The following is a 12,501-nucleotide window of genomic DNA, read 5'->3' on the forward strand; positions in this document are numbered from 1 at the left end:
TCCCCAGGAGCACAGTGTCAGTGACTGGGGATGAAAGAAGCTCAACCTCACAATGTAATTGAGGCCAGCCAGAATATGATGTGTATTGGCTCTGATCCACGCCCCATGTTTGAGGAGTGATGAATCAATCATCTTCCATAGATAACCAAGCTGGTCAGTTTTGCTGAAGGAAATAACATTTTTACTAAGATGGACCGTGTCCCACGGTGAGAGCACATCCCACCAGGGTGTGCCAGCAGCCCAGTGTGCACTTCCCATGGCTTGCAGCAGGAAGGAGCCTGAACCTTGGCACCATGAAGCCCTTAAACTCTATTTCAACCAGCCTCCAGTTCTCTGGAGAGCTACAGTCAGGTCCACACAGTGCAACACTTTGCACTCCTTCCATCATGATCTCAGCAAAGTGATACCTCCAGCCTTCTCCAGGCACCTATAGCTCTAACCCAGGAAGTGAAAGAGATGTTTCTCATGACTAACCTGCAACCAGTGCCCCTTAACCTCAGCATAACCAAGCCACAGAGTTTTACTTGACTGAGGATTCAATTAGTCTCCTATCAACACACATCTGCTATTGAGAACCTACAGAATCCCAAGTGGTCTTCAACTGCTCCCAGAGGTCTTGCAAGTACTTGGTTTCTTTGACTAGGAAATGTTACTATATTTTTCCTTTCAATTTAGAAAGACTATTCTGAGAATAATTTTTCTGTTCAATATTTTTTAAAATATGACACAACATTTTAATTTTTAAGCAGCAATATATACCACTTAAAGACATAGCAGAGAGAAAGCAAGTTATTTAAAAAAAAAAGTTTCCTGAAGCACAAACCTGAGGTAATTTTTCTGGAATAGGCTCATTCTGAAGAGCTTGAAGGGCCTTCATTGCAGCATTATGTCTAGCAGCTTGTCGAGTCTTTCCTTCACCAAAAAACTCACTGTTGCCAACAGTTAACTGGACATAGAAAATTTTAGGCACTGGGCAGTGATACCTTGAAGGAAGTCATGAAAAGAAAACAACAATACAAGTTAGGAATTTTACCCATCCATTTAATGTAAAATAGAGTAGTACTTGGGAATAAAACATTATCTTTTCTACCAGAATAAGACCCAGCACTCAAATGCATGGGCTGTTCCTCAGCAAGGCAATTGGTAACTCTGACAGCAGCTCCTATGTGCAAACCAGCTCTTCACCTACATTTGTCCTCTGCAAGGAGCTCTACTATTTATCAGTCCAACAGCCCAGCTCTTCTCTCTTCTTGGTTTGAGTCTTGAGGAAATGAAACCTAAAGAGAACCAAAAACTCCAGTGGAAGCCCTGCCTGGGACACAACTGTCCCACAGACAAGTGGTACAGAGGAAGAAGGATTGTGAGGTTACTCATGTGAAACCTGTCATCATAGCTCAGCTCTAAGGCTCAACAAAAGCCAGATGACAGAGAATATACCTAGCAGAAATGGATCCTTACTTCTTTTGTTCATATTTTATAGCAATGTAAAAAAGCCCAGGATTCCAGGATTCCAAAAGCATGGACAAAAACAAGGTCCATGACAACAGAACTAGATTTACTCAAAGTACTAGATTCATTAAAACAAAGTACTACATTTTCCTTATTCCTCTTAAAGGATCCTTTTTAAAGTGTGCTCTCTCCACTTTCATCTGTGAACATGGATGGTGACTTTTTTGTATGAAGACATTCTGAATTTTCATTAATAATTGTAACCCAGTTGTTTCAACTGTAAAACAAAATAAAAAGTTACCAGAGAGCAGCACACTTCAAACCCAAACAAGTGTGAATAAGTACTCTGGCCTCAGTGTCCCTGAACTTTGTGCCTAATTCTAAAAATAAATTTATATGGAATGAGCCAAACATAACACTGGCTCCAACATGCCTCTGGCTATAGGGCCTTGGAGGAGTGAGCTAAGTTGCCTTTACGACAAGCAAAAAGCGGGTATTTACTTTGCCCTCTTGTTCACAGTTTAACACACTTACAGAGAATTATTAAGACCTGGAAATGCTTTTGCTTATGTAACATTTTCATTAAATTATATAATAACTCCTGCTGGAAAGGCTTCTGGAGGTTATCCGGTCCAATGCAGCACACAGAATATGGTCAAGATCTGAAGTTACATTGTCTTGTCTAGGCATTGTCCAAGGTATCATGGAGGTCTCCCAGGACGAAGGTACCACAACATCTCTGGACGACCTGTTATAGTGTTGGACCACACTTTCTGGAAAACTATTAGAAAGTTCCTAAATGCCTAATGGAATTCAAACACTTGGCACTGAAATTGTTGCAGATTTGCAGATGGAACAGAAGTCTTCCTCCCAATGCCAAAAATGACCAGCTTCCAGCCTTTGCCATCACAGGACTCCCTCCTAGCTTACCAGCCCAATCAGCACTAACTCTCCCTGCTCCTGCTTTGGTATGGCTGAGAATTCATGCTCTTGTACTTGCAGGATCTTAGAGACAATCCAATTGATCTCTTCCTCATTTGTTTTAGTGATGTCAGCACAGTTTGCTGACATCTTCCTGCATCTTCTTCACTCGGTAACACAAATCCTCTGACAATGCACACCTCCTGCAGACAAGACCACTATCTCTACAGCCTAGCTAGAGCTCTGGAGCCAGCTCTGACTCAAGGTCTCTGATGCACCAGGAGAGCTGCTCCAGATGGTGCTAGGAACTGTGCCAGGTGGTGCATCACCAGCACTGCTGAGCACACACCCCATCCTCAGCAGAGTTTCTGACTCCCTTCTACATCCACTGCTGTGCAATCTGCTGGTTGTCTCTAGGAGCAGTGCTCTAGGCCCTACACTTACATGTGCTTTTACCTGCTGAGGAGGTGCTTGACCCTCTCTAATCAGGAGATGACTGGAAGGAAAGCTCAGTGCAGCTTTTGACCAGGAGTAGTTGACAGAGCTTACTGGCAGCTGCTAGAGCTTGCTAGAAGCCACAGCCTCCTGTAGTTATCTTTTCCCCACAGCAACAGGTACCCTCCAGTTCCTCAAAGAGTTCCCAGGAATCTTTCCACCATTCCAGAAGACGTAGAACTGGAAATGGCTGCATGTGTTGGCTGCTGCTTAGCACAAGACAAACTGTGTCATGCAAAAGCAGTAGGCACCTTGATAGCATGTCCCACCTCATTACTTCACAATCCTCTTTAAATGGAAAGAAATGTGGTAGTGCTGTTAGCAACTACCTAAATTTAGGGAAAATACAATATCCATCAGAAGTTCCTGTTTCCTGTTGAGTTCCTAGACCTACCTTTCTCTCCACTGCATGCAAAGGAGGAAAGCACATGAACTTAATCCACTTTATAAACTCAAATCCCACAACAGGCTTTCTCTTTTTCCCCTCTCCCCTCCTCACCTTTTTCTTTTAAAGAGTGTTTAGGGAGCTATTTATGTGATAATAAGGAAAAATGATATTCAGCCTGTGGCTCTAGAGCCTCATGCAGCTCTTTGGCATTGCCAGAATGATTAGGCTTTTACATGGTTTTGTTTAAATTTTTCTTGCTCTCCTTGTCCTCAAGCAGAGTTGTAACAGAGCACTGATAATATGAGCATTGCCAGGAAAGTGCAAAGGAACACCTGAAATCCTCAGAAAAGGAACTAAATCTGTGAGGATATTGGCTTCTTTACAACGAGAAGCATGTCAAAGGAAACAACATCCTCCTCTTTTCAGTGGTGAGGACAGAGACTGTATTAACAAAAGTCTCAAAAGCAATCATAGTATTACAGTCTGAAAGTACAGTGTGACAATTAAACTGAGTTTTAATAATGAATGATTCTGCATCCTGAAAATGTACACTCATGTAAGGAACAAGCCCATGGAAAGGTAAAATGATGTATCTGCCACTGGTCATTAACAAACCTTCCCAGTATACTATATATGAGTTATTAGAAAGGGCTGAAAGCATTAGCAATCTTTGGAATATTTACACAGAATTTGCTATTATTATTATTATGCAATAACATATCAGCACAGTATTTTCCATCTCAAGTACATCTGCATGTCAGCTCTGCACTCCTCAGTCCTCTGTCACTCTGTTCAGCCACAGAACTGAAACAGGCAGGATTTCAAACAGTAACGCCTCACATATGGACTCCTTAGGTCTCTGAAAGTTTTTAAATTTTCTTCATTTTAAAAATATGCATCTCCCTGCATCCTACATGGCAGCTACAAATGTTAGGATTTTCCCTGGAGAAAATTCTTACGTGAAAGAGATTTTCAGGTGATACTGGCACACTCCTCAGAACACAAGCTGACCAACACAGCCAAATGACTAAGACTAGAAGACAACAAAAGGGCACGCGAAATGATACATTCAATTGGAAGAAAACGAAGCATGATAACAGATAATACACAATAAGTCACATATAACCTATAAAAACCAGCTCATTTTCATCTGGCTCTTCTGGACATTTAAGATTCTTAAAAAGATCCTTCAAATAGGAGGTCTGGAAAGCAGGTTCCCTTTATTCCCTCTAAGTTCACAGCAGTAGAAATCTATTTTTTAGCTAATACCACTAGAACAGTCAACCTGAAAAAGGGTATTTGCTCTGTGACTGTGACCTTGAATGTCAAGTTTCAGCAATGAGTAAATATTTACAACTAGTTATAAACCCCTAAAAACAGGGGTTCATAACAGAAATGCTGACAGACTTTAACTAAGTTGGTGTGAGTGGGCGCCACTATAATTAAATAAATCACCAAGGTCTGTTGACAATTAGAAAACTCATTTTGGTTTGCCACAGAGACAAACAAAAATTCTGTTCATTATAATTTTACTGGAATATGATGTCATAACATGTAAGCATACTGAAACAATCTGCTGCTTTTCCAGCCAAAATATTAATTGCATACTAAGGAGCCCTTGGGGCCTCTTCCTTTTTGGCCATCAAATCCACACACACAAAGACAAATAAAGTATTAGTACATACATTATGTGTTCATACTGCATTTCCTGCATTTCTCTGGATTCCTCAATGGCATAAATGTTTTTGATAAATATTGTTACTTTCTTCTTAGAAGGGGAAAAAAAGCAAGTGCAAGATGCAGCTCACAGAAACCAGGAAGTTTACTTAGATTTAGCCTCATGTTAAAAAGTCAGTGAGATTTTCTCTAAATTCTAATGGCCAATGAAGTAAAAAAAACCAAATAAACCCAATTACTTCCCCCCTACACAAGTGTTATAGGAAGTAACAATTTCCCATATAAATATTTCCATTTCATAATGCAAAGTGAAGAGGAACTGGGACCATATTTTAGTAGTCACGACAAATGCCACTAAAACATGAGCTATTCTGCAGATGCCAGCTCTGTGCTGAAAGGGTCATTTTCTATCTGGACCTTTTCCATGTGAAGTCAATCAAGCTGGCAGCCCTGCTGGCACTGTTTAATCAGGAAAATGCTGTGAGCTTTGTGAGTGGAGGGGTAGAGAGCCACAGACCATGCAGGGGAGTAGGAAACAGCATTTGCTGTGAACAACTTTTTCTCCATTACATTTGAAATTTCTCTAGGGGAGCAAGTTGCTTAGTGCAGCTGTTCCCTGGCTATGTCCTATTTTCCTAAGCAGTCCATTAGCCACGTGCATTTCTTACAGATGTGAGTTCTGTGTTTTGAAGAAGGAAACATCCAGTATAGTCACTTTTGTCTTCACACAGTGAACCTTCTGGTTCTTTCAGCAGATCCACAACAACACCTGGGAACAAAGAGGCTCTCTCTTCCAAGTACTCCTTTTGAGAACTACAGCCCATTATTCTTGAAGTGTGTCTACTACAGGCTAGGCTGCCTGATCAAGCGGAACCTAGAGATGAAGCCTTGTTGATCCAAATCCAGGAAGAATCGCACTTGCAGGCTTTCGTCCTGCTGGGGGACTTCAACCCCCCTGACATCTGCTGGGAAAGTAGCAGGGTGAGCTGTAGGCAATCCAGGAGATTCCTGGAATGCATGGAGGATAACTTCTTAACCAGCCTGGTTAAATAGAGAACTTGGGGTGAAAAAGAGAAGCTATCATCTCTAGGCGGAGGGTCAGGTAACTTGGGAGAATTATAAGGATGTAGCAAGGTCATGTAGTAAGAAGATTAGAGGGGCCAAAGCCCAACTAGAACTTGATTTAGCCACTAGAGTTTAAGACAACAAAAAAAGTCTATAAATACATTGGCAGCAAAAGGAGGGTCTTCATCATTTGTTAAATGCAGAGAGTAGTGACAGGGGATGAGGAAAAGGCAGAGATACCTAATGTCTTCTTTGTCTCAGTCTTTACTATCAAGACCAGCTGTCTTCAGAATACCCAGGTCCCAGTGCTGGAAGTTGGTGACGGGGAGCTGAATGAAGCCCCCATAGAAATGGTTAGTGACCTGCTATGCCAATTAAACACTCACAAATCTATGGGCCCAGATGGGATCTACCCCAGAGTTATGAGGGAACTGGTGAAAGACCTTGCCAAACCACCCTCAATAATCTAAAAGCTGTGCTGGTAAATTGATGAAGTTCCAGCTGACCAGAAACTAGCAAATGTAACATCCATCTGCAAGAATGGTCGGAAGGATGATCTGGGGAACAACAGGCCCATCAGCCTCGGTTCCAGGCAAGGTTATCATCCAGAGTGCCATTGCATGGCACATGCAGGATAACTAGAGGATCAAGCCCAGCCAAAATGGATTTACAAAAGGAAAGCCCTGCTTGACCAGCCTGATCTCTTTCTATGACGAAGTGACTCACTTAGTAGATGAGAGAAAAGCTGTGGATGTCATCTACCTGGACTTCAGTAAAGCCTTTGACACTATTTCCCCCACCATCCTCCTAGAAAAACTGGCTGCTTGCAAGCTTGGATGGGTGGGCTCTTTGCTGGTTAAAACTTGGCTGAATGGCTGGGCCCAGAGAGTTGTGGTGAATGGAGCTAAATCCTGTTGGAAGTCAGTTGCTAGTGGTGTTCCCCAAGGCTCAGTTTTGTGGCTGGTCCTGTTTAACCTCCTTACTGATGATCTGGATGTAGGGATTGAATGCAGTAAACTTGCCAGTGACACTAAGTTGGGTGCAGGTGTTGATCTACTCAAGGGTAGGAAGGCTCTGCAGAGAGACCTGGACAGACAATCAGTGGGCTAAGGACGACTGCATGAGGTTCAATAAGGCAAAGTGCTGAGTCCTGCACTTGGGTCACAACAACCCAATGCAGCAGTACAGGCTAAGGAAGGAGCTGTTCAGCAGAAAGGGCCTTGGGGGTGCTGGTTGACAGCTGGCTGAATACGAGCCAGCAGTATGTCCAGGTAGCCAAGAAGGCCAATGGCATCTTGGCCTGCATCAAGAATAGTGTAGCCAGCAGGACAAGGGAACCCCTCTGTACTCAGCATTGGTGAAGCTATACCCCAAGTACTGTGTTCAGTTCAGAGTGCCTCACTTTGAGGCGCTGGAGCACGTCCAGAGAAGCACAACTAGGCTCATGAAAGGTCTAGAAAATGTGTCTTACGAGGAACAGCCCAAGAGAGCTGGATTTGTTTAGTCTTGAGAGGAAGTAATGGCTTTAAGCTAAGACAGGGGAGATTTGGATTGGATATTTGAAAAAAAATTTTCATGATCAGGCTGGTCAGGCATTGGAATAGGTTGCCCAGGGAGGTGGTGGAGTCACCATCCCTGTAGCTGCTTGAGAGACAAATGGATCTGGCACTGGATGTTGTGCTTTAGTGGTGTTGGTATTGCAGTGGTAGTGCTGCACTGATATTTGTACTTGATGATCTTAAAGGTTTCTTCCAACCTTGATGATTCTACTTTATGATTCCTGAGCCAGGTAATAGACAGGTCTACCAGAGAGGATGTGATACTGGATCTGTTGGTCACCAATGCAAGCAAGCTAATCAGGGACATAAGACTGGAGGCAACCTGGGCTACAGTGATCATGCCTTGGTGGAGCTCCATTTCTGAGGGATATGGGTCAGATTAAGAGTAAAATTAGGTTCCTGAACCTTAGGAAAGCAAACTTTCAGCTTTTTAAGGAGATAGTCAATAGGGTCCCCTGGGAGACTGCCCTCAGGGACAACAGAGCAGAACAGAGCTGGCAGATCTTTAGTGAAGTCTTCCACACAGCACAAGAGCTAGCAATTCCCAGGAGCAAGAAATTGGTCAAGGAAAACAAGAGACCAGCATGGCTGGGTAAGGAACTGCTGGTCAAACTAAAGAGAAAGAAGCACATGCACAGGCATGGAAACAAGGACAGGTAACCTGGGAAGACTATAGGGATGAAGTACAGTTGTGTAGGGATGGGGGAAGGAAAGCCAAGGTGAAGCTGGAACTGAACCTGGCAAGGAATGTAAAAAATAACAAGAAGGGCATCTACAAGTATGTTAACCAGAAAAGGAAGGTCAAAGAACGTGTTCCCTGCTGAAAAACAATGCTGATAACAACAGATGAGGAGAAGGTTGAGGTACTGAACAACTGTTTTGCCAGTCTTCAATGGCAATCTCTCTTCCCACACCACCAAAGTCCCTCCTACTGTAGGTAAAGGTCAGGTTCATGACCACTTGAGGAACCTGACTATAAACAAGTCTCTGGGACCTGATGGGCTGCAACACAGAGTCCTGAGGGGAATTAGTGGATTTAGTTGCCAAGCCACTCTCCATGATATTTGAAAAGTAATGGCAGTCAGATGAAGTCCCAGGAGACTAGCAAAGGGAAACATAGTACCTATCCTAAAGAAGGGTAGAAAGGAGGACCTGGGAACAACTTGTCTGTCAGCCTCACCTCTGCGCCTGGGAAGATCATGGAACAGATCCTCCTGGAAGCTGTGCTGAGGCACAGGGAGGATAGGGAGGTCATTTGGAACAGCCAGGAAGGCTTTACTAAGGGCAAGTCCTGCCTGACCAACCTAGTGGCTTTATACAATGGAGTGACAAAGGAAAAGGCTACAGATGTCATTTATCTGGACCTCTGTAGAACCTTTGACACAGTCCCCCACAACATGCCTCTCTCTAAACGGGAACGAGCTGGATTTGATTAATGGACTGTTAGATGGATAAGAAAGTGTTTGGACAGTTGCATCCAGAATGTATCGGTTAGTGTCTCAGTCCTGATGGACATCAATGGTGCCCTTCAGGGATCTGTGTGGGGACCAGTGTTATTTAGTATCTACATTAATAACATAGACAAAGGGATCAAGTGCACCCCCATCAAATTTGCATGACACCAAGCTGAGTGGGAAGGTTGTCACACCTGAGGGATGGGATGCCATCCAGAGGGACCTGGACAAGCTCAAGAAATGGGCCCATGGGAATCTCATGAAGTTTAACAAGACCAAGTGCGAAGTGCAGCACCTGGATCGGGACAAGCCCCAGTAACAACACAGTCTGGGGGATGAACAGATTGAGAGCAGCTCTGCCGAGAAGGACATGGGGGTACTGGTGGATGAGAGGCTGGACATGAGTGGGAAATTCTTTACTGGGAGGTCGGTGAGGCACTGGAACAGGTTGCCCAGAGAAGCTGTGGATGCCCATCCCTGGAAGTTCAAGGCCAGGTTGGATGGAGCAATCCGGTCTAGTGGAAGGTGTTCCTGCCCATGGCAGGGATTTGGAACAAGATGGTCTTTGAGATCCCTTCCAACCCAAACCATTCTATGATGAATCAGTCTGCCTCTTCTCTTCTAGATTACTTTCACATCCTCCAAAAACATTCTTAATGTAAAGTGAACAAGATATTCTTAATGTAAAGGGAGCAAAGCACACATTGTGTATCAGTTTTAGCCACAGACATCCCTTATTTGAATGCTGACCTCCTCCCAGCTACATAGACGAGAATAAAAAAAGAAAAATCATGTATACTTGTCCCAGACTATTCTTCATTTGAAAGATGAATTCAAAGGATAAATCAATTTTGACCTAGTTGTAGAAAATCCCTAAGCAAAAGAATGTTTAACTGACTACATAAGAATTGTAAAGAATAACCATGTGATGGAAATATATTAACAGAAAGAGATTCAAAAGCATCTGTTCATTTTTTTAAAAAATAGCCATAAAACATAACAGAGTTGCTTCCCATTTTAAGACATAGAAACCCCAAAGTTTCTCTACTTCAAATGCAAGAATGTAAGAAAATCCTGCATTAAGCAGTCAAGATCCATGAGTTGCAGGCAACTGCATAATGTAATCCTCTTTATCTGTTAAGGTCTATTAGAAAACAAATGAGATTACTTGCTTCTGCTGGGAGGATGATCTAGAAGCTGAGTTGATACTTAGGAATCTCCTAATGTTCAGCTTGGCTATACTTTTACATATGTTATTTTGGTATGTGTCAATATTATCCTGTAACTTATATAACGTATCTATTTTTCTGTTGTTTACCCTCCATTGTGAGCTTTCTCACTCCCTATCAGCCATTGCTTTGAAAGGGAACAAGTTAATGTATTTCAGAACTCTTCTGCAGCTACCCAGGGTCTTGATAATCCTTCCATCCCTTCCCCGTACTTGCTCCTGTTCTTAAGCACAAAAGCCAAGAATGGTAGGCAATATACCATATAAAAGGCTAACAGTGTTCTGCATAATAGCAATATTTATGTATCTACACCAGAAATATCTTGCTCAACACATCTTAAAAATCACATTTGTCTCTCCATTAATTCAACCACAATAGTTCTTCTCAGTTTATCTTGCAAATACTTAATAATACAACACTTCTGTTCTGTGATTTCCAATTTAATTACCCTCAGGTGACAACAGAGTTAGTACTACTGGTGCTTATGTTATTAATCTTACATTTCAGACTGGAAAGTCTAGTCTCATTGCATTTCTAATATGTCAGCCCTCTCTAGCACCCAAGTCTTCCTGCCTATCTTCACCTTCCTGTGTATCAATGATGCCTTTTACATCTCATGAACATTTTCCTACTTCTTGTGCAAACATCTTTAAATAAAATAACTTAAAAGGCTGATTGTAAAACTGGAAGAACTGTACTTAATAATCTTCCTCTTAGTTTGACTTTTAATACTGCTGATTATTTTTCTTTTCCTTTCCCACCCTGTATTTCTTACACAAATCCCCTTCTCCTTCAGTTTAATGAAAACATTTTCCTTATCTAATGCTATAAAATGCTTAACTGAATCCCACAAATATAAGATTTACTTTAGTCTCTTTACCTAAAAAATGAGTTGGCACATAACATCTAAGGTTAACACATTAGTCATACACAACCTACCTTCAGTACACAGTAATTTCACGCTGAGTTTTATACTTTTTTGTCTGTTTTTATTAATACTTTCTTTTAAACTTTATTATGAGTCTGGGAATTTTTCATGAAGCTAATGATAATTCCCTTTTCTATTTTTTTTTTCCTGAGCTAGAGGCTATGTAGTTCCTTCAAGCAGTATGAGTAACTAAGTAAAAAAAAAAAAAATTGACTCATGTTTCCACGATCACAATATCGAAACATTCCTGAGTGAAAAACAAGAGGGAGGAGGATTCAGTTTAACATAACATTATCTAATGTGGAATCTTCCCAGGAGAATTTGTGATGACAAGACGATAATATTGCCACATCTCTGTTTCTCTGAATTCCAAGTTGCTAAATACAGACATTTGACTGAAATAAATATTTCAATATTTACTCTCTGCATTTACCACTACTTTGTTTACTATTTATAGTAAATACATACAACAAGAAGTAAAAAACTTGTTGCTCATCACAAGTAACTAAAAGTAAAACCAACAGAAAGCTACAGACATTTTAAGTTAAGGACTTTGAACCATCATGGATTAAGCCCAAAAGTAATAGAGCAAACATACTGAACTTGATATGCAGCACTAGTTTCAGAGATGCTTCCATGAACAGTAAGTTCAGGTCTCTAGTTCCACTTTTATTGCTCTCTCTCCCTCAAACTAAACCCTTGAAGTTAAGATGAAGAACATGTGAAAGTTCCAGAAGGGTCTCCAAAACAGCCCAAATACTCTCTCTTAAAAACAAAGAGAAACTAGTGCAAAAGATATGTAAGGAAAAAAAAAAAAAAAAGCTTAGGAGAAGTAATAGGGAAAAACCCAGGGGAAAAAAGAACGTCCCAAAGTACTGTATACTGAAGACTAAGGTAGAAAAAACAAGTGAAAAACAGCGAACAGAATCAAGAAGAGAACAGAGAAAAAAATGTTATGTGCCTCTAAAGAAGTATTTTTACCTATCAGCTGAATAACTAAGTAATGAAAATGGTCCACAAAACTTCAACATATTCTTGAATGTAAAATGAACATAGATAATATAGGAACATAACAAGAATAGTGCCTCCACAGTTAAAGACATAGGAAAATGTCAAGTGGACAGAGCTGAATGGAGATGGGGGTTGGGGGAAGGAAAAGATAAATACAAGGAAAAAGAAAAGGTTCTTTTCTGTGACACAAAACCAAGTACAGTAAGAATAAAAGGGGAAAACAATGAAGCTGTGATGCACACTGCATACTTTAGAGGTTAAAGCAGACATCCAGAAGACAAACATCTCAAAGTCTTATCTACTTCAGCTCATAAAATTTCCCATG

The 12,501-nt window shown here is 41.4% G+C and overlaps 1 protein-coding gene across 7 annotated transcripts in view; it reads right to left on the reverse strand.

Moving 5' to 3' along the window:
• STAU2 (staufen double-stranded RNA binding protein 2) overlaps window positions 1-12,501 on the reverse strand; it is a 171,784-nt gene that overhangs the window by 117,644 nt on the left and 41,639 nt on the right. For all 7 annotated transcript variants that reach the window (XM_048286754.1, XM_048286750.1, XM_048286752.1 and 4 more), the window contains one exon: window positions 824-983. In XM_048286754.1, coding sequence (XP_048142711.1) covers window positions 824-983 — 160 coding nt within the window. The remainder of the gene's footprint in view (window positions 1-823; window positions 984-12,501) is intronic.

This window comes from Corvus hawaiiensis, chromosome 26, assembly GCF_020740725.1.
Source record: "Corvus hawaiiensis isolate bCorHaw1 chromosome 26, bCorHaw1.pri.cur, whole genome shotgun sequence".
Taxonomy (NCBI): domain Eukaryota; kingdom Metazoa; phylum Chordata; class Aves; order Passeriformes; family Corvidae; genus Corvus; species Corvus hawaiiensis.